Source organism: Ranitomeya variabilis, chromosome 2, assembly GCF_051348905.1.
Source record: "Ranitomeya variabilis isolate aRanVar5 chromosome 2, aRanVar5.hap1, whole genome shotgun sequence".
Lineage (NCBI taxonomy): Eukaryota > Metazoa > Chordata > Amphibia > Anura > Dendrobatidae > Ranitomeya > Ranitomeya variabilis.
In genome coordinates, this window is record NC_135233.1 from 480,127,481 (window position 1) to 480,154,262 (window position 26,782).

Below are 26,782 nucleotides of genomic sequence, written 5' to 3' on the forward strand. Positions count from 1 at the left end.
CCAGAGAATGAAGGAAGATCTGTCAGGAATGGTTATTGGTAAAAGAGCCCCAGATGGATGAGTATGTGGGGTCTTTGAGCACGCACGGACACAAAGTTAACTACGTTCTTACGCAACCTTGGCCACCAAAACTATGAGAAAAGATATCCAAGGTCGCCTTACTACCCGGGAGACCAGCCAGAGCCGAGTTATGATGTGCCTCCAAATTTTTAAGACGCCAATGTACAGGTACAAACAATTTCCCTGAAGGACCAGTAGGGGTGTCTCCCTGTGTCTTGAATACCTCACAATCAAGTTCAGAGCACACTACGGAGATGATCACCCTTTTTGTAAAATAGGGAAATCATCTTCAGTACTCCCACCCCCAGGGAAACTCTGAGACAAAGCATCTGCTTTGACGTTCTTAATCCCAGGACAGCAAGTGACCACAAAATTAATCCTAGTGAAATACAAAGACCATCTAGCTTGCCTGGAATTAAGAAATTTACCAGATTCAACATACATAATGTTTTTGTGAATAGTAATGACTGTGACTGGGTGAGCTGCATCCTCCAAAAAATGAATATAAACCCAGACTCATAATGTCTAGTATCCAAACACCATGTCCTGGACACCATAAATTACTGCTCCAAAGGGCAATCTAATAAATCAGGAGAAAATAGGAGCATTACAAGCACCATTTTAAAAATTTACAAACTTTATTAAGACACTGAAAAGACAAGTACAACACATACATATAAAATAAGGACACAAAAGGCCCATCCCTTTAGCCCACATAATATAGCAGGAATCTTGCCTAATCACTGGAAGAGGTTACCTAGAGGCCACTTCTGAGCCCATGTGTATATACAATCAAACACATGCAGTCCAACACATGGACCTACTTTACAGCATATAAATAATGCTAGTGTAATTAAACTCAGGCCTCCGGGGTACTGTACAGGGGACCTGCCATACTGACAATAGCATAAGTGCAAGTAGCGTAAAAAGAGATGCAATAATGGCGGTCACCAAAGATTCCTCTTACCCAGGTGTAGGCGCAGGAGATGGATCAAGTTGGGCGACACCCCCGATGCACGTTTCGCTCCAGCGGTCTCAGCTTTCTCAAGGGGAAGTGTCCTCGCTCCACCAAAAGGACCTTATATCCCATACTGCTGAAGCATAGAATGGATCCAATGCACCTTTTCATCTCCTTTATTGGGATTATTTATAAATCTGTTACATCAAATTTATTGTGTAATTTATATTGGTGCTGTTTCTGTGGTTATATTTTACTGCCCCATTATGCCATGACTTGGTCCCAGACTGCAGTGCGCATGCGCCCTTTTGCTTCCGCTCCGCTCCTCCTCAGTCCGGCCGTTCGGTATCGCCGGCCGGTGACTGGGTGCTATGGCAACGCTGTGCTCCCACTCACACGGCCTGTGAGCCTGGCTGGGCGGGGTGTCTGCGGCGTTGGAGGCCATGGACACATGAGCCACCTACAGGCAGTCTTGTGGACTTCCGGGTCACATGCTTTGTCATGTGACCGGAAATATGGGATATAAGGTCCTTTTGGTGGAGCGAGAACACTTCCCCTTGAGAAAGCTAAGAGACCGCTGGAGCGAAACGTGCGTCGGGGGTGTCGTCCAACTTGATCCATCTCCTGCGCCTACACCTGGGTAAGAGGAATCTTTGGTGACCGCCATTATTGCATCTCTTTTTACGCTACTTGCACTTATGTTATTGTCAGTATGGCAGGTCCCCTGTACAGTACCCTGGAGGCCTGAGTTTAATTACACTAGCATTATTTATATGCTGTAAAGTAGGTCCATGTGTTGGACTGCATGTGTTTGATTGTATATACACATGGGCTCAGAAGTGGCCTCTAGGTAACCTCTTCCAGTGATTAGGCAAGATTCCTGCTATATTACGTGGGCTAAAGGGATGGGCCTTTTGTGTCCTTATTTTATATGTATGTGTTGTACTTGTCTTTTCAGTGTCTTAATAAAGTTTGTACATTTTTAAAATGGTGCTTGTAATCCTCCAAAAAATGATGTCATTCCTCAAATGCCAACTTAATGCCAACTTAATGGCTAAAAGTTCCCTATTGCCTACATCATAATTTCTTAGGCTGACAGCAACTGTTGAGAGAAGAAGGCACATGGATGCCAATTACCAGGTAGCGACCCTTGGGACAATGCAGCCTCAACTCCCACCTCCGAAGCATTAACCTCGACAATAAATGGTTCAGAAACATTGGGTTGTATGAGTACTGGCACAGTGGAAAAGCATCTCTTCAAAGAAGAATATGCTTCTGAGCACAGTCGGACCACCTCGAGAAGTTCATATTTTTCCTAGTCATGTCAATGAGGAGTTTGACAATAGACGAGACGTTTTGCATAAATTTCATATAATGGTTTGCAAACCCCTGAAAGCATTGTAATGTTTTCAGATTTTCTGGGAGGTTCCATTCCAGGACCACTCAGACCTTTCCAGGATCCTTGCTGAAATCTGCAGCTGACACTAGGAAATCTAAGTACTGAACCTCCTGTATGGCAAATACACACTTCTCCTACTTAGCAATAGAGATGAGCGGTGTTCGAGTCGAACTGTTCGCCAATTTCAAATTCAAGCTGTTTTGGGCGATGTTCGAGTCGTTCGACGAACCCGAACAATTTGCTTAAAATTCAGCTGTTCGAGTTTCTGTTCGATAACTGTTCGTTCACCAAAAGCCTAGAATTGATTTGCACATTAAAATTGTTTATCATTGTTTATCATTGTTAATGGACTGTTTCAGTGTATAGTGGGCGGAGGATAGATCTGTGCTGAAATAACGCCGATTTTTTTTTTCTTTCCCGCATTTACAGAGGGGCGGTGCAGTCTCTCAGCCTATCAGCAGTGCGCACACACACAGCAATGTGCATGTGGTGCAGACAAGCAAGGGCATGTGTCATTGGCTGTGTTCTGTCATATGTCCTTGCCCTATAAGAACCAGCCACTTGCCCCTTCGCTGTGCTTGATAAAGGTCTGTTGACCGAAACGTCGCTACAGGAGGCAGAATAAATGTAAGCTCCTATTTTTTTACCATCCATTGTGGCGCTGTCTTTTTGTTCTTTGTGGTCTTGATACTGGCCGGGATGGGCTCCCTGGTTTTGGACGTGCGCCCTTGTGTCCGCTGAGATCTTCAATTTATATATGAAAGGGTGCGGTTTTGACTTTCTTTTGTTTTGACTCATTGGCTGTGCATGTCACATGTCACTCCTTGCCCAATGAGGACCATTTGCCCCGTCGTCACCATTTCCTCACTGCTGCAGCTTAGTGTTAAACGGTACCGCTGCTGCTGTGGGCGCTATACAGTATAAGAGTGTGAATTGCGAGCGAATTTGCAGTTAGATAGAGAGAAATAGGTTTAGGGAGTTGGGACTAGTTGTAATATCAGCCCTTTTCAGAGTAGGCTACAGCAGTTCATAGCACTTTTTGACAGGCAGGTCTGTGCCAGTGCTGTGCAAGTGTTTGTCACAGAATTTGGTGTAATCTAGCTCAGCCAATCCTTTTGGGCTAGTAGCATTGTCTGGTAGTCATCTGAGTAGCCCGCCTGTGAAGCTAGCTACACCGTCTGTGTATCTAATAATTTTTTTACTGCATCTAACCCAGTAAATCATTTTGGGCCTAGTAGCAGTGTCTGCATGTCAGTGGAGTAGCCAGCCTATGAAGCTAGCTACACTGCCTGTGCATCTCAATTTTTACGGCATCTAACCCAGTAAATCATTTTGGGGTTTTGGGCTTAGTAGCAGTGTCTGCACGTCAGCAGAGTAGCCCGCCTGTGAAACAAACTATACCGCCTGTGTATCTCAATTTTCACTGCATCCAATCCAGTTAATAGTTTAGGGCCTAGGAGCAGTGTCTGCACGTCAGCAGAGTAGCCTGCCTGTGAAACTAACTATACCGCCTGTGTATCTCTATTTTCACTGCATCTAATCCAGTTGATAGTTTTGGGCCTAGTAGCATTGTCTGCAAGTAAGCAGAGTAGCCCGCCTGTGAAGCTAGCTACACCGCCTGTGTATCTCAATTTTTACGGCATCTAACCCAGTAAATCGTTTTGGGGTTTTGGGCTTAGTAGCAGTGTCTGCACGTCAGCAGAGTAGCCCGCCTGTGAAACAAACTATACCGCCTGTGTATCTCTATTTTCACTGCATCTAATCCAGTTGATAATTTTGGGCCTAGTAGCATTGTCTGCACGTCAGTAGAGTAGCCCACCTGTGAAACTAACTATACCACCTGTGAATCTCTATTTTTACTGCATCTAATCCTGTTAATAGTTTTGGGCCTAGTAGCAGTGTCTGCACTGTCCGACGAGCCCTGATGCAATACGTTATGACGTATAGCCTGGGCCAACGAGCTCAAGAGGTGGGGCAAATCACGCTGCAGGAGTGGTCTCAGATCAGGGACCTTTGCACCCTTCTGCACAGTTTTGAAATAGCAACAAATATGTTTAGTGCTGACGATGCCATTATTAGCATGACCATTCCGGTGATTTACATGCTGGAGCACACTTTACACAGTGTTCGGAGTCAGGTGGTGGAACAAGAGGAGGAGGAGGAACAGGAGGAGTCATATGCGGAAGGGATCATATCTCCAAGGTCAAGAAGGTTGGCAGCACCAAGGCGGCTGGCATTGGAGGCTGGGGGAGAGGGATTACCGAGGGTGCATGGTAGCAGCCAAACTGTTGAGGAAGGTGCAGGAGGTGAGGAAGAAGTGGAGGACAAACTAGCGCTGGGCATGGAAGACTCATCAGATGAGGGAGACCTTGATCAAATTTCTGTTGTGCGAGGTTGGGGGGAGAGGGCAGATGAAGGAAGCATGATTCTCACCTCGCCACCACCAAGACAACAAGGACTTGGTCCTCCTGGATGCGCAAGACACATGAGTGCCTTCTTGCTGCACTACCTGCAACGTGACCCTCAGATTGTCAGAATCCGAAGTAATGCCGATGGCGACTACTGGGTTGCCACACTCTTAGATCCCCGCTACAAAAGCAAATTTGGCAAAATAATTCCTGCCATAGAAAGGGATTCACGCATGCAGGAGTATCAGCAGAGACTGTTACAGAATCTAACATCTGCTTTTCCACAAAACACCAGTGGTGCACCTAGTCAATCTCTGAGTTCTAACTTGCCAACCGTGGGACTATCGAGTCATCACTCTAACCGTAACAGTAACATCATATCTGGTGGTACCAGCAATTTTTTCCAATCGATTCAAGAATTTTTTAGACCATCCTTTGCAAGGCCACAGGAGACAAGAAGTCTGACGCACAGCCAACGCCTAGAGAGGATGGTACAAGAGTATCTCCAAGTTAACATCAATGCCATGACTGTGGAACTGGACCCTTGCTCATTTTGGGCTTCCAATCTGGAAAAATGGCCTGAGCTTGCCACTCATGCCTTGGAGATCTTGTCGTGCCCCGCAGCCAGCGTTCTCTCTGAACATGTGTTCAGCGCTGCTGGTGGTGTGCTGACAGATAAGCGCACGCAGCTATCCAGTGACAAACTAACGTTCATCAAGATGAACAAATCCTGGATCCGCAAGGACTTTTCTACCCCTGTGTCTTCTTGGGGAGACTAAAAGCTTGATGATTTTTGAAAATCACCTCACCAACCGTTTTAAAAAACTCTGGCGAAATTGATGCCACTTAAGTGGTGTCTGTGGCCGAATATTTTGAAAAAATGGAGACTCTTTGATTTAGTCCCCTTGCTGAGTTTTACATGACGTTGCCATCGTCAATTCCAGGTGGGTGGGGTTGTCTGCAGAGTTGTTTACTCATACTATGGCCTGGGATTCAGAGGTCTGCTCCAAAGCTTCAGTGTCTGCTAGGCAGCAGAGTAGCCCAGCCACCCACCGCCTGTTTACCTAAGTACTATTTTGAACAGCATCTGGCCCAGGAAATCCTTTGGGGCCTAGTAGAATTTGGTGCTACTCAGCAGCATACTTCACCTATGAAGCAAGCTACACCGCCTGTTTACCTAAGTACTATTTTTAACAGCATCTGGCCCAGGATATCCTTTTGGGCCTAGTAGAATTTGGTGCTACTCAGCAGCGTACCCCACCCATGAAGCAAGCTACACTGCCTGTTTACCTAACTACTATTTTGTAACGGCATCTAGCCAAGGAAATCCTTTTGGGCCTAGTAGAATTTGGTGCAACTCAGCAGCGTACGCCACCCATGAAGCAAGCTACACCGCCTGTTTACCTAACTACTATTTTTTAATGGCATTTGGCCAAGGAAATCCTTTTGGGCCTAGTAGCAATTTCTGCTACTCAGCAGAGTACCCCACCCATGAAGCAAGCTACACCACCTTCTTTCTTTCTCAATCTAACCCCTCGGCTCTGGGGTGTCCACTCTCCCTCCAGCTCTCTCCTTCTCACAGGTGGACTACCGTGTGTTTTCACAATGTGGAGAATCTTTTGGACCCAGGCATAAGAAGTCGTCGAGGTAATGGATAATATGTGCTGCCTTACAAACGTCCATGACGACACATTCGAGGAAGCAACTAAACGCCTCAAATAGTGAGCAGGATATGAAGCACCCCATGGGCAAACAGCGATCTATGTAGTATGCTCCTTCACAGAAGCAACCCAATGGGAGGACAATATTCGGAGGCACAGGTAGTAACCGGAAAGCCCATTCAATGTCTGTTTTGGCCATTAGGGTGCCCCTTCCCAACTTCTTGACCCACCTGATTGTTTCATCAAAGGAGGTACAGTACATAGTACTGTTCTTGGTTCCGCGTCGATGTTGTCATTTACTGAACTGCCCCTTGGATATGACAAATGGTGGATTAGTCTGAATGTATTGGGTTCATTGTTTGGCACAACTCCCAACGGGGGTACCACTACGTCTTCTAGGGAAAGTGTTTTTTTTTCAAGACGTCTGGGTGTTGGTAGAGTGAGTTTAGATTTTTACTCCAGCCTTTCTTAACTTTAGAATGGCATGACATGCCTATATCTGTGTCTCCTCCTCCTTTTACTCCTCCACCTCTTTTCTTTTCGCATGACTATGTGTAGTTGTGACTTTTCCATGTGTTTGTTGTGTCATCTGAGCAGTTTGTCAGCTTTTGGACACCTTTTAAGGTGTTTTCTATGTGTTTTCCATGTGTTTGTATGTGTTTGTGTTTGCCTGCCATTGGTTTCAATGGGGTTCGACGGTGTTCGTCGAATAGTTCGTCGAACAGTTCGTCGAACATCTCCCTGTTCGACGAACCGAACCCGAACACTAGGGAGGTGGCTCATCTCTACTTAGCATACAGTTTACAATCCTGTAAACCTGTAATACCTGCCTGACATGTACCACCTGCCTGACATGTACCAGATGAGACTTAAGATCAGGGGAGTAGATTATAATTTAGTTAAGATACACTACTACAAATCTACCCATGAGGTGATGGAAGATGTCAATAATGAAATGTTGGAACACGGCCGGAGCATTAATCAAACCTAAAGACATGACAAGAATTTTATAATGCCCTTATGTGGTATTAAACACCATCTTCCACTCATCCCACTCCTTAACCCTAATCAGATTCTATAATCTCTGAATTCTAACTCGGAGAACCATTTTCCCCCAGTAATCTATTTGAACAAATCAGGCATGAGTGGGAACGGATATCCAATTTAACTCCCGAAAGTCCAATCAGGAACACAGGTCACCATCTTTTTTCTTGATGAAGAAGAACCCTGCTGCCACAGACAGAGATGATGTCACGGTATGATAATCTTCGATAAGGAAGGGAGGCTTCAAACTATCTCTGGAACCGAGACCCCCTGGCTATCCTTGTCCTGGCAATACTCTTCAATGTAGAGAGGCCCGAGTCTCCAACCTTACTATGGTCCTGTTAAACCCTGATCTGTCCCCTTCCCCACCCCATGAGGCATGGGACAGAAATGTAAGGTAAGCAAGACACAAAGGCAAAACAGGAATGAGAGAAAACCTCTATCCTACAAAAACACAATCCAACAATAGGGAGGAGGATAGGGGCAGGGAGGAATAAACTAAAAGGAACAAGGAACCAGGAGATAAACACACATGTATTACAGCAAACCACAGAGCACTACTACAACAATTTTATTCCAACCATTTAACTTTAGCACTCAGCACAGGTAGACAAGTCTTTCACCAGCAGGGACAAGAAGGGCTGACCAGTTTTTGTAGCAAGAGGTATTGACCAGATCAGAAGCAGCTGAAATGGAGCTGCATGTTTCTGACCACCATAGAAAGGTCAGTTAACCACTTCAGCACCAGAGGAAACTAAATCCAGTTATCATGGGACACAAATCACACCATCTCTAAAGAAGGCGTGCGATTCATTACCCAACGTGACGTCTAACTCCAGGTCTTCTAGGGGGATGGTGAAAGTATATCGTTGTACAGCTGTAAGTGGTGCACAAGTGGGAACCCAACCCGTGAGTAATGTAAATATAACTTGGCACTCAACTTTTGTTAGATGTAAGGATTTTTAATGCAGTCCAAAAAGAAATAACAAAGTTTTGGTCCCCAAATGGACCTTCATCAAGTACGTAGTTGTAATTGAAGGAAACTTCAATTACAACTACGTAATTGATGAAGGTCCATTTGGGGACCGAAACTTTCACTAGAACATTATGCAAAGCACAGTTCATTGTTTTCTTATTAATAATCTGTAGTGTCATTCCTCTTATTAATTCCTACTCTGCTTCTATACACATAGAACGTCCAACTCCAACTACCACATCAACTACATCAGAGACAACGATGAGCCCCACCACTACCACTAGTGTGACAACTTCCCCACCAACAGTTGCAACCACAGGACCAACTCCAACTGGTAAGTAACACTTGCAAACCTTTCCATTAGAGACTAAAACAGAAAGAACAAACAATAGTCTAGAAGAAATCCTAATTTAGCTTCAAGTTTGTGTTCTATATTGATGTTCTCTGCAAAATGAAATAGCTTTTTTGCCTTTCTGCTGGAGCCTCCAGCATTCTTCTCCTGGCTTCCTGAAGATAGAGGCTCACTGGGCCAAAGAGAAGTCTGTCAAGGCTTCTACTCCTCTATCACACTGTCATGTCGGACGCTGTTCACACTAGGGCGTCCGACAGACAGCGGTAATTCCCCACACGTCCACTACACGGCGTCGGCTAGACTTTATCCAGCTTAATTTAGACTTAATTTAGCTGGTAATCAGGTTGGAAGCTGGGTCACGCCCACGGCCTTTTAATAGTCGTGCTGGACTTTGGGGCGTCGCCGATTATAGCTTGTGCTTTGTGCCTAGTGATTCCGGTCTGGAGTGGTGGTCTTGTTGTAGGAATATCGTATCTGGTGGTGTATTATCCTTTGTCATATTCCTCTTTCCTATATTTGTATTTGTTTTGCCCTGTGCACATTATAGTGTATTCCTGTGTGTCTGCGGCGTGGTGCGTTTTTAGTTTTCCCTGTCTGTGCTTTCCGTGGGGTTTGGTGTGTGGTCTCTTCACTGGGTGGCGGGTGGTGGTTTCAGCTTAGGGCTGAAACAGGAGACAGGATCAGGCCTGGCGGCCCAGACATGCACACCTTTAGTGTAACTTCTGGGAAAGGGACAGACAGGGTTTCCCTAGCCTGAGGGATATCGCAGGGGCCCGGGTAACTAGCCTTAGTCAACCCAGTACCCCCGTGACACACACAAGTGCAATTAAATTGATCAATAGAAGTCAGGAAGATGAGATCATAAAGGAGTTGCCACTTTGAGCATTAGGCAGATTGCAAAATGTCTCTCTGCTGATACCTCCAAATCTCTAAATTCGAAACCAATATGGCCTGAATTTATATTTTAGATCATACCTCTTATGAACAGACAGACATTAAGATTATTTTTAGATTTATTTAAATATTTAATTGACTTTCAGTATAAAATGCCTCCATATTTCTGTAGTCAACTGTAACCAGGAATGTGAGTGGACAAAGTGGTTTGATGTCAGTTATCCTAAATATGAAATCGATGGAGGGGATTTTGAGACCTTTGACAACATCAGGAATGAAGGACACACATTGTGTGAGAAGCCAGAAAACATTTCGTGCAGAGCGGAAAAATTTCCAGATATACCACTAGACCAGGTGGGACAGATACTGACATGTGATGTCTCCACCGGGCTCATCTGTAACAACAAAGACCAGACAGGGTTCATGCCTGTGTGCTACAACTATCAGATCAGGGTATGCTGCCCACCTCCTTTACCCGATTGGTGCCAATCTTCAACCATTGAAATCACCACTGCTACAAGTACAACAACTACAACAACAACTGAGAGCACAACGCCAACCGCAGGTAAAGGAAGGGTGGGTTTATGATATTCAATATCCAATAAGAAAATATTAAAGTTTGTAATATATTATTAACCTCTTTAGTATAGAAATATTTTTTTATCTTGGACTGATGGAATTATTTTTACAATAAAGCTATGTTCACACGTTGCGTTTTAAAGCTTTTTTCCCGCAAATTTTCTGCAGTACAAGCAAAGTCTATGAGATTTCAATGCACAGGTTTTTTTCTGACTGTTTTGTCAAAGAGCACGTTTTGGCAAAATGCAGCACGTCAATGCTTTTTTTAGCATTTTTGCAGCGTTTTGAACCCATTGAAAGCTATGGGTGGTGCAAAAATCGCTGCAAAAACTCAAGTATCGGGTTTTGCTGTGTTTTTGGTGCCAAAACTTGATGAAGTTGATTCAGATTCTTTTTTATGCACTAAACTTTATCAGCATACACAAGAGACTCATGTACCCTGACAAACATACAGTTAAAAACGCACCAAAAAATGCAGCAAACACTAAGCAAAAAAAAGTTGTAAACGCTAAGCAAAACCTGCTGCATATAAGCAGCATAAATGCAGCTTAATATTGGCATAAAAAAGCTGCAAAAACTCAACGTGTGAACATATTCAAAGCCTGTTGCTTTCAGCAGAATTATCAGCACTCAAAGATAATGGCTGCTTAAAGTTCCAAGTAAAACAGTTATTCTCCGGCAGTGTCTATCATCACAACCTGGAGGATTTCAGTAAAGCACTGACACAGACAAAGTAAGGCGGTCAAACAGCACAGTCTAGAGATGAATTGCACGCACTACACCAAGCTGTAACAAACAAAACCTAAGATAGAAAAAAATGAGTAAAAACCCATCTATAAGTGCGTAAAGAGTAATAGTACATATAAATAACATAGGACACGTATCAAACACTGCTTTCTACAGAAAAAAATTAACCCCTTCATGACCCAGCCTATTTTGACCTTAATGACCTGGCCGTTTTTTGCAATTCTGACCAGTGTCCCTTTATGAGGTAATAACTCAGGAACGCTTCAAAGGATCCTAGCGGTTCTGAGACTGTTTTTTCGTGACATATTGGGCTTCATGTTAGTGGTAAATTTAGGTCGATAATTTCTGCGTTTATTTGTGAAAATTTTTTTTTGCAATTTTCACATTTTGAATTTTTATTCTGTTAAACCAGAGAGTTATGTAACACAAAATAGTTACTAAATAACATTTCCTACATGTCTACTTTATATCAGCACAATTTTGGAAACAAAATTTTGTTTTGCTAGGAAGTTATAAGGGTTAAAATTTGACCAGTGATTTCTCATTTTTACAACAAAATTTACAAAACCATTTTTTTTAGGGACCACCTCACATTTGAAGTCAGTTTGAGGGTTCTGTATGGCTGAAAATACCCAAAAGTGACACCATTCTAAAAACTGCACCCCTCGAGGTGCTCAAAACCACATTCAAGAAGTTTATTAACCCTTCAGGTGTTTCACAGCAGCAGAAGCAACATGGAAGGAAAAAGTGAACATTTAACTTTTTAGTCACAAAAATGATCTTTTAGCAACAATTTTTTTATTTTCCCAAGGGTAAAAGGAGAAACTGGACCACAAAAGTTGTTGACCAATTTGTCCTGAGTACGCTGATACCTCATATGTGGGGGTAAACCACTGTTTGGGGGCACAGCAGGGCTCGGAAGTGAAGGAGCGCCATTTAACTTTTTGAATTAAAAATTGGCTCCTATTTTTAGCGGACACCATGTCGCGTTTGGAGAGCCCCTGTGTGCCTAAACATTGGAGCTCCCCCACAAGTGACCCCATTTTGGAAACTAGACCCCCCAAGGAACTTATCTAGATGCATAGTGAGCACTTTAAACTCTCAGGTGCTTCACAAATTGATCCGTTAATAATGAAAAAGTACATTTTTTTCACAAAAAAATTCTTTTAGCCTCAATTTTTTCATTTTCACATGGGCAACAGGATAAAATGGATCCTAAAATTTGTTGGGCAATTTCTCCTGAGTACACCGATACCTCATATGTGGGGGTAAACCACTGTTTGGGTGCACGGCAAGGCTCGGAAGGGAAGGAGCGCCATTTGACTTTTTAAATGAAAAATTATCTCCATCGTTAGCGGACACCATGCCGCGTTTGGAGAGACCCTGTGTGCCTAAACATTGAAGCTCCCCCACATGTGACCCCATTTTGGAAACTAGACCCCCCAAGGAACTTATCTAGATGCATAGTGAGCACTTTAAACTCTCAGGTGCTTCACAAATTGATCCGTTAATAATATAAAAGTACTTTTTTTTCACAAAAAAATTTTTTAGCCTCAATTTTTTCATTTTCACATGGGCAACAGGATAAAATGGATCCTAAAATTTGTTGGGCAATTTCTCCTGAGTACACCAATACCTCATATGTGGGGGTAAACCACTGTTTGGGTGCACGGCAAGGCTCGGAAGGGAAGGAGCGCCATTTGACTTTTTGAATGGAAAATTAGCTCTAATCGTTAGCGGACACCACGTCGCGTTTGGAGAGCCCCTGTGTGCCTAAACATTGGAGCTACCCCACAAGTGACCCCATTTTGGAAACTAGACCCCCCAAGGAACTTATCTAGATGCATAGTGAGCACTTTAAACCCCCAGCTGCTTCACAGAAGTTTATAACGCAGAGCCGTGAAAATAAAAAATAATTTTTCTTTCCTCAAAAATGATTTTTTAGCCCGGAATTTTTTATTTTCCCAAGGGTAACAGGAGAAATTGGAACCTAAATGTTATTGTCCAGTTTCTCATGAGTACGCTGATACCTCATATGTGGGGGTAAACCACTGTTTGGGCGCACGGCAGGGCTCAGAAGGGAAGGCACACCATTTGGCTTTTTGAATGGAAAATTAGCTCCAATCATTAGCGGACACCATGTCGCGTTTGGAGAGCACCTGTGTGCCTAAACATTGGAGCTCCCCTACAAGTGACCACATTTTGGAAACTAGACCCCCCAAGGAACTTATCTCAATGCATAGTGAGCACTTTGAACCCCCAGCTGCTTCACAGAAGTTTATAACGCAGAGCCATGAAAATAAAAAATAATTTTTCTTTTCTCAAAAAATGATTTTTAGCCCCCAATTTTTTATTTTCCCAAGGGTAACAGGAGAAATTTGACCCCAAAATTTGTTGTCCAGTTTCTCCTGAGTATGCTGATACCCCATATGTGGGGGTAAACCACTGTTTGGGCGCACGTCAGGGCTCGGAAGGGAAGTAGTGACATTTTGAAATGCAGACTTTGATGGAATGCTCTGCGGGCATCATGTTACGTTTGCAGAGCCCCTGATGTGCCTAAACAGTAGAAACCCCCCACAAGTGACCCTATTTTGGAAACTAGACCCCCCAAGGAACTTATCTAGATGTGTGGTGAGCACGTTCAACCCCCAAGTGCTTCACAGAAGTTTACATTGCAGAGCCGTGAAAATAAAAAATCATTTTTCCTTCCTCAAAAAAGGTGTTTTAGCAAGCAATTTTTTATTTTCCCAAGAGTAACAGGAGAAATTTGACCCCAAAAGTTGTTGTCCAGTTTCTTGTGAGTACGCTGATACCCCATATGTGGGGGTAAACCACTGGGCGCACGTCAGGGCTCGGAAGGGAAGTAGTGACATTTTGAAATGCAGACTTTGATGGAATGCTCTGCGGGCGTCACGTTGCGTTTGCAGAGCCCCTGATGTGCCTAAACAGTAGAAACTCCCCTCAAGTGACCCCATTTTGGAAACTAGACCCCCAAAGGAACTAATCTAGATGTGTGTTGAGCACTTTGAACCCCCAAGTGCTTCATAGAAGTTTATAGCGCAGAGCCATGAAAATAAAAAATAGTTTTTCTTTTCTCAAAAATGATTTTTTAGCCTGCAATTTTTTATTTTCCCAAGGGTAACAGGAAAAATTTGACCCCGAATGTTGTTGTCCAGTTTCTTCTGAGTACGCTGATACCCCATATGTGCGGGTAAACCACTGTTTGGGCACACGTTGGGGTTCGGAAGGGAAGTAGTGACTTTTTGAAATGCAGACTTTGATGGAATGCTCTGCGGGGGTCACGTTGCGTTTGCAGAGCCCCTGATGTGCCTAAACAGTAGAAACTCCCCACAAGTGACCCCATTTTGGAAACTAGACCCCCAAAGGAACTTATCTAGATGTGTGGTGAGCACTTTGAACCCCCAAGTGCTTCACAGAAGTTTATAACGCAGAGCCGTGAAAATAAAAAATCATTTTTCTTTCCTCAAAAATAATTTATTAGCCTGCAATTTTTTATTTTCCCAAGGGTTACAGGAGAAATTGGACCCCAAAAGTTGTTGTCCAGTTTCTCCTGAGTACGCTGGTACCCTGTTGTGAACTCTGTTTTTGGGCTCCCTCTTGTGGTCACAACTGGTACTGTGTGAGTGCTGTCTTTGGGCTCCCTCTGGTGGTTCTTTGTGTCATTCTGCAGGTCTGAGGCAGGATCAGCTGTCTCGTTATCTCTTAGCTGATTTCCTATTTAGTTCACCTGGACTCTCAGTTGTTGCCTGCTGTCAATGTCTTCAGTGCTATTTTGGAGCTCTCCTGCAGTCATTCGTTATCAGTCTCTTCAAGAGAAGCTAAGTTTTGCTTGGTTCATTTTTTGACCATCAGTGGTCACATGTTTCTTGGTTTATTTTTGTCCAGCTTGCTAATATGTGATTTCCTTGCTTGCTGGTAGCTCTAGGGGGCTGAGTTTCTCCCCTCACACCGTTAGTTGGTGTGGGGGTTCTTGTACTCTCAGCGTGGATATTTTGCATAGGTTTTTTTACTGACCGCACAGTTCCCTATCTGTCTTCTGCTATCTAGTATTAGCGGGCCTCATTTGCTTAATTTGTTTTCATTTCTACGTTTGTGTTTTCCCCTTACCTCACCGTTATTATTTGTTGGGGGCTTCCTATATCTTTGGGGTGATTTCTCTTGAGGCAAGTGAGGTCTTACTTTGCGGTCAGTCCAGTTACCACCTCCCTAGAGCTCATGTCTATGTTCATAAACTTAGCTAGTCCGTTTTGTGATCCTCAGCCACTAGGATCATAACAGTACCCCATATGTGGGGGTAAACCACTGTTTGGGCACACGTCGGGGCTCGGAAGGGAGAGAGCACCATTTGACTTTTTCAACGCAAGATTGGCTGGAATCAATGGTGGCGCCATGTCGCGTTTGGAAACCCCCTGATGTGCCTAAACAGTGGGAAACCCCTCAATTCTAACTCCAACACTAACCACAACACACTCCTAACCCTAATCCCAACCCTAACCCCAACACACCCCTAACCCTAGTCTTAACCCTAATTCCAACCCTAACTCTAATTCCAACCCTAACCCTAAGGCTATGTGCCCACGTTGCGGATTTGTGTGCGGATTTTTCCGCACTGTTTTTGAAAAATCTGCAGGTAAAACGCACTGCACTTCTGATTTACCGCGGATTTCCAGGGTTTTTTTGTGTGGATTTCACCTGCGGATTCCTATTATGGAGCAGGTGTAAAACGCTGCGAAATCCGCACAAAGAATTGACATGCTGCGGAAAATACAACGCAGTGTTTCCGCGCTGTATTTTCCGCACCATGGGCACAGCGGATTTGGTTTTCCATAGGTTTACGTGGTACTGTAAACGTGATGGAAAACTGCTACGAATCCGCAGCGACCAATCCGCTGCGGATCCGCAGCCAAATCTGCACCATGTGCACATAGCCTAATTCTAACCCTAATTCCAACCCTAGCCCTAATTCTAACCCTAACTCTAATGCTAATTGTAACCCTAACCCTAATTCTAACCCTAATTCTAACCCTATCCCTAAGTGCAACCCTATCCCTAAGTGCAACCCTAAGTGCAACCCTAAGTGCAGCCCTATCCCTAAGTGCAGCCCTATCCCTAAGTGCAGCCCTGTCCCTAAGTGCAGCCCTGTCCCTAAGTGCAGCCCTATCCCTAAGTGCAACCCTATCCCTAAGTGCAACCCTATCCCTAAGTGCAACCCTATCCCTAAGTGCAATCCTAAGTGCAACCGTAAGTGCAACCCTATCCCTAAGTGCAACTCTAAGTGCATCCCTAAGTGCAACCCTATCCCTAAGTGCAACCCTATCCCTAAGTGCAACCCTATCCCTAAGTGCAACCCTAAGTGCAACCCTAAGTGCAACCCTAAGTGCATCCCTAAGTGCATCCCTAAGTGCAACCTTAAGTGCATCCCTAAGTGCAACCCTATCCCTAAGTGCAACCCTAAGTGCAACCCTAAGTGCATCCCTAAGTGCATCTCTAAGTGCAACCCTAAGTGCAACCCTAAGTGCATCCCTAAGTGCATCCCTAAGTGCAACCCTAAGTGCATCCCTAAGTGCAACCCCATCCCTAAGTGCAACCCTATCCCTAAGTGCAACCCTATCCCTAAGTGCAACCCTAAGTGCAACCCTAAGTGCATCTCTAAGTGCATCCCTAAGTGCATCCCTAAGTGCATCCCTAAGTGCAACCCTACCCCTAACCCTACCCCTAACCCTACCCCTAACCCTAACCCTACCCCTAATCCTAACAGAAAAACAAAAATAAATATATTTTCAGTATTTTATTATTGGCCCTACCTATGGGGGTGATAAAGGGGGGGGGGTTATTTACTATTTTTTTTATTTTGATCGCTGTGATAGAACCTATCGCAGCGATCAAAGAACGAATCTGCCGGCTGGCAGATTCGGCCGGTGCACTGCGCATGCGCCCGCCATTTTCCAAGATGGCGGCGCCCATGCGAGAAGACCGAGGACACCGGGAGGGATACCGGGACTAGGTAAGTATGGGGGGGTGCGATCGGACAGCGGGGGGGGGCAGAGGGGGGGGGGGCAGAGGGGAGGGCGGGGGAGGGTCGGATGGGAGAGGAAGGCGCTTAGGACAGGACGGAGGGGTACGGAACACTGACGGCGGCTGCAGATCGCCGCCGTCAGTCGGTGGGGTGGGCAGATCGGGGTCTCCAGCCATGGCAGATGCTATTGCAGCATCGGCCATGGATGGATTGTAATATTTCACCATTTTCATAGGTGAAATATTACAAATTGCTCTGATTGGCTGTTGAAAGTGCAACAGCCAATCAGAGCGATCGTAGCCACGGGGGGGGGGGGCGAAGCCCCCCCCCCTGGGCTAAAGCACCATTCCCCCTGTCCCTGCATGTCGGGTGAAATTGGAGTTAACCCTTTCACCCGGCCTGCAGGGACGCGATCATTCTGTGACACAGCATATGCGTCACAGGTCGGATTGGCACCGACTTTCATGACGCATACGCTGTGTCACGGGTCGGGAAGGGGTTAAAATACATCCTATCACGAAAAAGTGTACACAAACCGGGATAGCCCTATACTAGCTCTAATATTAAAAGCTTACCATGTGTAAAAAAAACAAACCTCAAAGTAAATAAGGGCAAAGCAGGACTGGAGTCCAACTGAGTTTACAACAAAACAAAAAAAAAAAGAGCAGGAGTATAAATTGGTTTGCATGCAATGTATGTTCACACTGGCCATTAAATTAACTCAGTACAAACAAGAGTGTTGGCTCCCTTTCTTTGAGCTGGGTATGGCATTTATATAGCTTCCCATGGCTGGGTGTCCACAGTCGGGCTCCTGTCCTGCTCTGCCCTTATTCACATTGAGTTCATTTTTGACACATGGTAAAGTTCTAATATTAGAGATAGTATAGGACTATATTTGGTTACACCTTTTCGAGGTGGGATATCTTTTACGCTTTTTGATCAACAGCAGTGCTTCCGGGGGCCCTATGTTATTTATTTGTACTATTATTTTTTACTTATTTACAGCAGAATTTTGCCCATTTTGTTTCTCTCTTAGGTTTTGTCCATTTAATGGCTCCTATATGTTGCATGCATACCAACTTCTACTCCAGCTCATTTTTTGGGGTTTTGCTTTAGGAACAAGCTATTGCATTTAACAATTGCAGTACCATCTGCTGTCTTATGAACATAGTCCCCTGTTGTATTTTCCAACAAAGTCATCACTAAAGGATTCATGAAAGATCACACCTACGGGTCCTCTACTAATCACCACAGTACTGCATTAGTTTTGCTTTTATTCTGCATTTCGTTTTACGTTTTCCAGGCTGCACTGCAACTGCAGCCTGTCCCATTTACATGAATTTAGGATCAAAATATTTATCTGCACAGCAGGTGGCCAAGGACATCTCAGGATAGAAAGAATGACAAATCATGTTCGAGAAGTTTGAACAACTTTACTTTTGGCCAGAAGTGAGCACAGCATGACAACTAGTACAGACAGACTTCCTGACTAACTTTATTGCCAAACATCACTTGGTTTGACAGTTGCACATCAGACATAGACACCCTACAAACTCATAAGTGCCAGGGCAAGTGATGCAGTGCTCCTGCAATATTGTATATTTTTTATTCTATGTCCTGTTGCAGATACTTATATGTAATGTATATATTGGTTTTTATTCTTTTATTTACTGCCAAAGCTACTGGACAATACTCTGTACTCCTCCTTCTAGACCTGTCCTCTGCTTTCGACACAGTTGACCACTGCCTCCTACTGCAGATCCTCTCCTCCTTTGGCATCAAAGACCTCGCCCTATCCTGGATAGCCTCGTACCTTTCCAACCGCAAATTCAGCGTCTCCCACTCCCACACTACCTCCTCATCCCACCCTCTCTCTGTTGGAGTCCCCCAAGGCTCTGTTGTAGGACCCCTACTCTTCTCAATCTATACACTTGGCTTGGGATAACTCATAAAGTCCCATGGATTCCAGTACCACCTCTATGCTGATGACACTCAGATCTACTTCTCTGGCCCAGACGTCACCGCTCTGCTGTCCAGAATCCCAGAGTGCCTATCAGCCATATCCTCCTTCTCCTCTCGCTTCCTCAAACTCAATGTGGACAAATCTGAACTCATCATCTTTCCTCCATCCCACAAATCTTCCTTACCTGACCTATCTATCGCAATCAACGACATCATGCTTTCTCCCGTACCTGAAGTCCGCTGCCTCGGAGTAACCTTCGACTGTGCCCTGTCCTTCAAACCGCACATCCAAGCTCTTTCCACCTCCTGTTGCCTCCAGCTCAAAAATATCTCCAGAATTCGTCCTTTCCTCAACCCTCAATCTACTAAAATGCTTGTGCATGCCCTCATCATCTCCCGCCTTGACTACTGCAACATCCTTTTCTGTGGCCTCCCTGCTAACACCCTTACACCTCTCCAGTCCATCCTTAACTCTGCTGCCCGACTAATCCATCTCTCTCCTTGCTACTCCTCCGCTTCCCCCCCTCTGCAAATCTCTTCACTGGCTCCCATTCCCTCATCGTATCCAGTTCAAATTACTAATACTGACCTACAAAGCCATCCATAACCTGTCTCCTCCATATATCTCTGAACTAATCTCCCGATATCTTCCCTCGCGTAATCTCCGGTCCTCCCAAGACCTCCTTCTCTCCTCCACACTTATTCGCTCCTCATCCAATCGCCTCCAAGACTTCTCCCGAATATCCCCCATCCTCTGGAACTCTCTGCCCCAACACGTCCGACTATCAACCACAATCGGATCCTTCAGACGGAACCTGAAAACTCATCTCTTCAGGAAAGCCTACAGCCTGCACTGAACCCCGCTGCCTCCTCATCACTACCGAAGCTACCGCCTCACCAACACCGGAGCTCCTGGAACCCCCAACCTACTGTCTCATTCCCCATAATCCTGTAGAATGTAAGCCCGCAAGGGCAGGGTCCTCGCCCCTCTGTATCAGTCTGTCATTGTCAGTTTATTTACTGTAAGTGATATCTGTAACCTGTATGTAACCCCTTCTCATGTACAACACCATGGAATCAATGGTGCTATATAAATAAATAATAATAATAATAATTCTCTTCTTTCTAGTTTACTAGAACATTAGGTTATGCACAGTTCATTGTTTCCTTATTATTTATCCGTAGTGTCATTCCAGTTATTAATTACTACTCTGTTTCTAATTATATAGAACCTCCAACACCAGCCAGCACATCGACTACAACAGAGACGACAACGACGAGTCCCACCACTACCACTAGTGTGACAACGTCACCTCCAATAGTAACGAGCACAACTCCACCACCTACATCAACAACAAGCCCCCCCACTACCACCACTACTAGTATGACAACGTCACCTCCAATAGTAACAAGCACAACTCCACCACCTACATCAACAACAAGTCCCACCACTACCACTACTACTAGTGTGACAACGTCACCTCCAATAGTAACAAGCACAACTTCACAACCTACATCAACAACGAGCCCCACCACTACCACTACTACTAGTGTGACAACGTCACCTCCAATAGTAACAAGGACAACTCCACCACCTACATCAACAACAAGCTCCACCACTACCACTACTACTAGTGTGACAACTTCACCACCAATAGTAACGAGCACAACTCCAACTACCACATCAACTACATCAGAGACAACAACGACAAGCCCCACCACTACCACTAGTGCAACAACTTCACCACCAATAATAACGACCACAGGATCAACCAGTAAGTGACACTTGACATTATCTTTCCTTTTCAAATAAAAGAAGGAGCAAAAAATAGTCTGGGGGGAAAAAAGGTTAATTTAGCTCCTAATTTGGCTCATAAATACATGTTTTTTTTTCTATAAAATTATATTTCCTTGCTGTCCGGAGATATTATATTTTGTAAGTGGGGCTGCTAAATACAATATTAGTAACAAAAGCCCAAAATGGAAAATATCCATCTACATTTCTCAAACATGCTCACAACCTAGTGGGAGAGCCACATGAAGAGAAATTTCCAAAGGAGTATTGACAGGACACAAATCAAACAACCAAAAAGTATACCAACCTAATTCAGCAAGGGAAACTGAGGTAGCACAGACCAAAACGGTGTGAGCCACTCATGATGCCATAACCAGATAACAATAAAGTGCATAGTGCATATATGGGCAAACAGAAACAAGGGATAGAGTAGTTCATATGAAAAGTCACTTGGCCCTAAACAAAGGCTCAAACAATCTGGAGTTGTACCAATAATTCCCACCCCAAGTTCTTACCCATTAAATGGCATCAGAGAGGATCCACACCGTAGCCCCAATGCGCGTTTCGCGTCGCCTGATGAAGCATTGGGGCTACGATACTCCAGTGTCTTTTTTGTGATATAAATACAATATTAGCATATCAAGTTCAGAAAGTCACCTGGCACCTTAGCTCTCTTTTGCAAAGCTGCTATCTCCTGGGGCCTTCAAGTGTCAACTTGTATCTGAAAATTACTTCTCCACAATAGATGGGCTTTGTCTTTTTGTCTGTCATTTTTCACAGGGCTTGCTGTAGATAGAAGCTCACTGGGTCTAAGAGACATCCTTTAAGGCATTTAGATTACTGTAGATTAAGATTTATTAGCGTATTTCATTTACTGTTTAATTAAAAATTGTCTCCTGATTTCTGTAGTTTGTAACTGTAACCTGGATTGCAAGTGGACAGGCTGGTTTGATGTGAGTTATCCTGAATATGGAGCTAATGGAGGGGATTTTGAGACCTATGAGAAGATCAAGGATGAAGGACATAAATTATGTGAGAAGCCAGAGAATATATCCTGCAGAGCAGAAAAATTTCCAGATATACCACTAGACCAGGTGGGACAGATTGTGACATGTGACGTCTCCACCGGGCTCATCTGTTACAACAAAGACCAGAGGTTTGCACCTGTGTGCTACAACTACCAGATAAGCATATGTTGCCCACCGCCTTTACCTGATTGCTGCCAAACTTCTACCACCAAAACCACCGCTACTACAAGTATAACAACTACAACAACAGAGAGCACAACAACTAAAACAACTGAGAGCAAAACGCCAACCCTAGGTAAAAAAATAAAATATACAAATTTAAATGTCTACTAAGGAAAATTATACATTTTTAAGATGCTATTAACCAGTCATAATCAATAAGTTTTTCAACAAATGAGTATTTAATATTTTCAACTGTGGAATATCTGAGACACCCACCGATCCTAAGATTAATATGTCACAGTGCTGTTTTAGCACGGCATCCCTTTCAAAGTATTTCAGGCTGTGCAGGATCTACAGCTGTTCCTATTCACTTTAAGGTCAAGTTCACATGTTCAGTATGTGGTCAGTAGTTTGCATCAGTATTTGCAATCAAAAATCAGTAGTGGAACAATCTTAGGAAAATTATAATTTTTCTCCCATTTCTGATTTTGGCTTACCAATACTGATGAAAAATACTGACCACATACTGAACGTGTGAACTTGGCCTAAGGGATAATGCTGTGTTGACACCATTTTTAAAATTGTCCAGAATTCTACTATTGGATCATAAAGTGATCTCATATTTCAATATTATCAAGATCTATCATCACTTTACAAGGTGGGAACTCCCCTTCAATATGTGGTTGTACATAAAATGAAACATTTTTGGGGTATATTTAATGATGTCCTTAAAAAATGGGTTTTATCAGAGGTATAATGAAAACAGACTTCACATCTACTGCTTGGTCCTATTTCTCTATCATATGTGTCTAGAAGCAGATTTTTGGATTTATATAATATGCATTTATACAATGTGTATAATGTCTCTGGAATTCGGCTCTGTATACAGTAGGATAAATATAGTTGATTTTTCTTTTTTTATCAACCCAATTATTGTTAATTATTGCCCCCCTTCAAATTATACAGAGTCTACAACTCCAACTACTACATCAACTACAACTACGAGCCCTACTACCACTAGCGTGACCACAACTCCACCAACCACAGAAACAACCACACAATATCAAACAGAGATTGAAGAAACCACTCCAATAAGTGAGTAACCACCTGAAACTTCTCTATTTTTTAGATAAAGTTTTCTAAAGAAAAAAAGTATAATTCAATTAGTCTGGAAAAAGGATGAACTGACTTACGAGATGTATAGGTAGATCTCTGCTCTGCAAATTGTGCTAACTTGTAGACCAGAGATGGGGGGAGTTGTAGTTTTGATATTGGAATTTTGTAGAGATTAAAACAATGTGCTGCTTAATGCATTACTATGACCAGTAAGTAAAACTCTGTACACATTGTGATCAAATGCTGGACATATACTGTATGTCAGATATGGTTTAATAGGCCCCTATTCACCAGACAGATATGAAAAGCTTGCCTTTTAATCTCCAACGGGCTGGTATGCATTTGCATACAATATACTATTTTTCTTATGTAGAGTCTAATAATGGACAGTGTAAGGCTGCAGTAGCATCATACGCAGTGAAGAGGCAGTGACCCAAACAGTTCCAACACAAAGACTCTTTAATGTGTTTCCTCACAGCATTAAAGTCCAATTCACACAATGCAGATAACTTCAGTGTATATTATCAGTGTTCAGTTCACACCAGTTCATAGCAATACATATCATACGGTTTTAGATTGCAGTTCCTTAACAGGCCAGTCTTCCCTTGTCCAGTTTCATTGGGCGACAGCATGCCATATTATAGTCTCCATACACAGCCTCATATGTTGCAGACACTACACATGCTAGCCCCCTCTGACTAATTCCCGTGGGTGTCCTGCATCACTGTATCACAGACCCTTTACTCACACAGTCGTATACAGCCCAGGATATCCTCCGGATAGCAGCCGGGCACCATATCCACCTGTTTGCAATCATTACACATGCTAGTCCTCTTTTGGGCACAGGACATCCACCTACGGACATAGGACTGTCCACATCCATCTCGGGCACAGGACATCCACCTCCGGGCACAGGACTGTCCACATCCGAGACCAGTACCATGGACGACTTGCATTGCTGTATACGCTGCAGGTGCCAGGCTATTCAGCTGCCCTGGGTACTGGCTCCGCTGGCCTGTGCCTCCATGCACTTAGCCAGCACTCTGCAGAACTCTGCTGTGCACACCAGCACACACCAGACTGACACTGATGTGCACTACACACCTGACACCTCACCTGACATATCCATACCCCTTACTGCCGTGCTTTCAACACACACAAACCTGTGGCCTACAGCCACATCGAAAACTAGGACTGGAAATCCTTGACTCCCATGCACACCTATGGACTTCACCCGTCTGCATGCACAACCTGGGGAGAACACACATCGACCCCTACCTGTGACATAAGTCTCTACCTCACATTGCAATCACAGCTACACCTGCGACTCCCATGCACAACTATGGCTTTCATACACCTCTGTGCGCATTCTGGGGAGCACAAACAGCGCCCCCTAGCTGTTACTGCCTCACAACAGATAAAACAACATTTATTAACCCCTTAATCCCATATGACGTACTATTCCGTCAAGGTGACCTGGGACTTAATTCCCAGTGACGGGATAGTACGTTATAGCCGATCGGCCGCGCTCACGGGGGGAGCGCGGCCGATCGCGGCCGGGTGTCAGCTGCCTATCGCAGCTGACATCCGGCACTATATGCCAGGAGCGGTCATGGACCTCCCGCAGCACATTAACCCCCGGCACACCGCAATCAAACATGATCGCGGTGTACCGGTGGTACAGGGAAGCATCGCGCAGGGAGCGGGCTCCCTGCGTTCTTCCCTGAGACGATCGGTACAAGGGAATGTACTCACCCTGTACCGAGCGTCTCCTCACTGCTGGCCCCGGATCCAAAATGGCCACGGGGCTGCATCCGGGTCCTGCAGGGAGTACTTCCGGGTGCCGTGCAGGCGCTGGTAAGCCTGCAGCGATGTGAGTGAGATCGCCGATCTGATAGAGTGCTATGCAAACTATCAGATCGGCGATCTGTGATGTCCCCCCCTGGGACAAAGTAAAAAAGTAAAAAAAAAAATTCCACATGTGTAAAAAAAAAAATAAATTCCTAAATAAAGAAGAAAAAAAAATATTATTCCCATAAATACATTTCTTTATCTAAAAAAAAAAAAAAATATATACAAGTACACATATTTAGTATTGCCGCGTCCGTAACGACCCAACCTATAAAACTGTCCCACTAGTTAACCCCTTCAGTGAACACTGTAAGAAAAAAAAAATGTGCCAAAAAACAACGCTTTATTATCATACCGCCTAACAAAAAGTGAAATAATACGCGATCAAAAAGACAGATATAAATAACCATGGTACCGCTGAAAACGCCATCTTGTCCCGCAAAAAATGAGCCACCATATAGCATCATAACCAAAAAAATAAAAAAGTTATAGTCCTCAGAATAAAGCAATGCAAAAATAATTATTTTTTCTATAAAATAGCTTTTATCGTATAAAAGCGCCAAAACATAAAAAAATGTATAAATGAGATATCGCTGTAATCGTACTGACCCAATGAATAAAACTGCTTTATCAATTTTACCAAACGTGAAACGGTATAAACGCCTCCCCCAAAAGAAATTCATGAATAGCTGGTTTTTGGTCATTCTGCCTCACAAAAATCGGAAAAAAAAGTGATTAAAAACTGTCACATGTCCGAAAATGTTACCAATAAAAACGTCAACTCGTCCCGCAAAAAACAAGACCTCACATGACTCTGTGGACCAAAATACGGAAAAATTATAGGTCTCAAAATGTGGAGACCCAAAAACTTTTTTGCTATAAAAAGCGTCTTTTAGTGTGTGACAGCTGCCAATCATAAAAATCTGATATAAAAAACACTATAAAAGTAAATCAAACCCCCCTTCATCACCCCCTTAGTTAGGGAAAAATAATAAAATTTAAAAAATGTATGTATTTCCATTTTCCCATTAGGGCTAGGGTTAGGGTTAGGGTTAGGGCTAGGGTTAGGGTTAGGGCTAGGGTTAGGGCTAGGGTTAGGGCTAGGGTTAGGGTTAGGGTTAGGGCTAGGTTTAGGGCTAGGGTTAGGGTTGGGGCTAGGGTTGGAGCTAAAGTTAGGGTTGGGGCTAAAGTTAGGGATAGGGTTGGGGCTAAAGTTAGGATTGGGGATAAAGTTAGGGTTAGGGTTGGGGCTAAAGTTAGGGTTAGGGTTTGGATTACATTTACGGTTGGGATTAGGGTTGGGATTAGAATTAGGGGTGTGTCAGGGTTAGGGGTGTGGTTAGGGTTACAGTTGGGATTAGGGTTAGGGGTGTGTTTGGATTAGTTTCAGGTAGAATTGGGGAGTTTCCACTGTTCAGGCACATCAGGGGCTCTCCAAACGCGACATGGCGTCCGATCTCAATTCCAGACAATTCTGCGTTGAAAAAGTAAAACAGTGCTCCTTCCTTTCCGAGCTCTCCCGTGCGCCCAAACAGGGGTTTACTCCAACATATGGGGCATCAGCGTACTCGGGACAAATTGGACAACAACTTTTGGGGTCCAAGTTCTCTTGTTATCTCTGGTAAAATAAAAATTTGGGGGGCTAAAAATCATTTTTGTGGGAAAAAAAGGATTTTTTTATTTTCACGGCACTGCGTTGTAAACTGTAGTGAAACACTTGGGGGTTCAAAGCTCTCAAAACACATCTAGATAA

The 26,782-nt window shown here is 44.0% G+C and overlaps 1 protein-coding gene across 1 annotated transcript in view; it reads left to right on the plus strand.

The window, feature by feature from the left end:
• Positions 1-26,782, plus strand: part of LOC143803845 (uncharacterized) — a 90,422-nt gene that overhangs the window by 52,244 nt on the left and 11,396 nt on the right. The window contains exons 2-6 of the mRNA XM_077281610.1: positions 8,724-8,840; positions 9,925-10,317; positions 20,307-20,852; positions 21,782-22,195; positions 23,029-23,157. Of these exons, the coding sequence (XP_077137725.1) occupies positions 8,724-8,840; positions 9,925-10,317; positions 20,307-20,852; positions 21,782-22,195; positions 23,029-23,157 (1,599 nt within the window). The remainder of the gene's footprint in view (positions 1-8,723; positions 8,841-9,924; positions 10,318-20,306; positions 20,853-21,781; positions 22,196-23,028; positions 23,158-26,782) is intronic.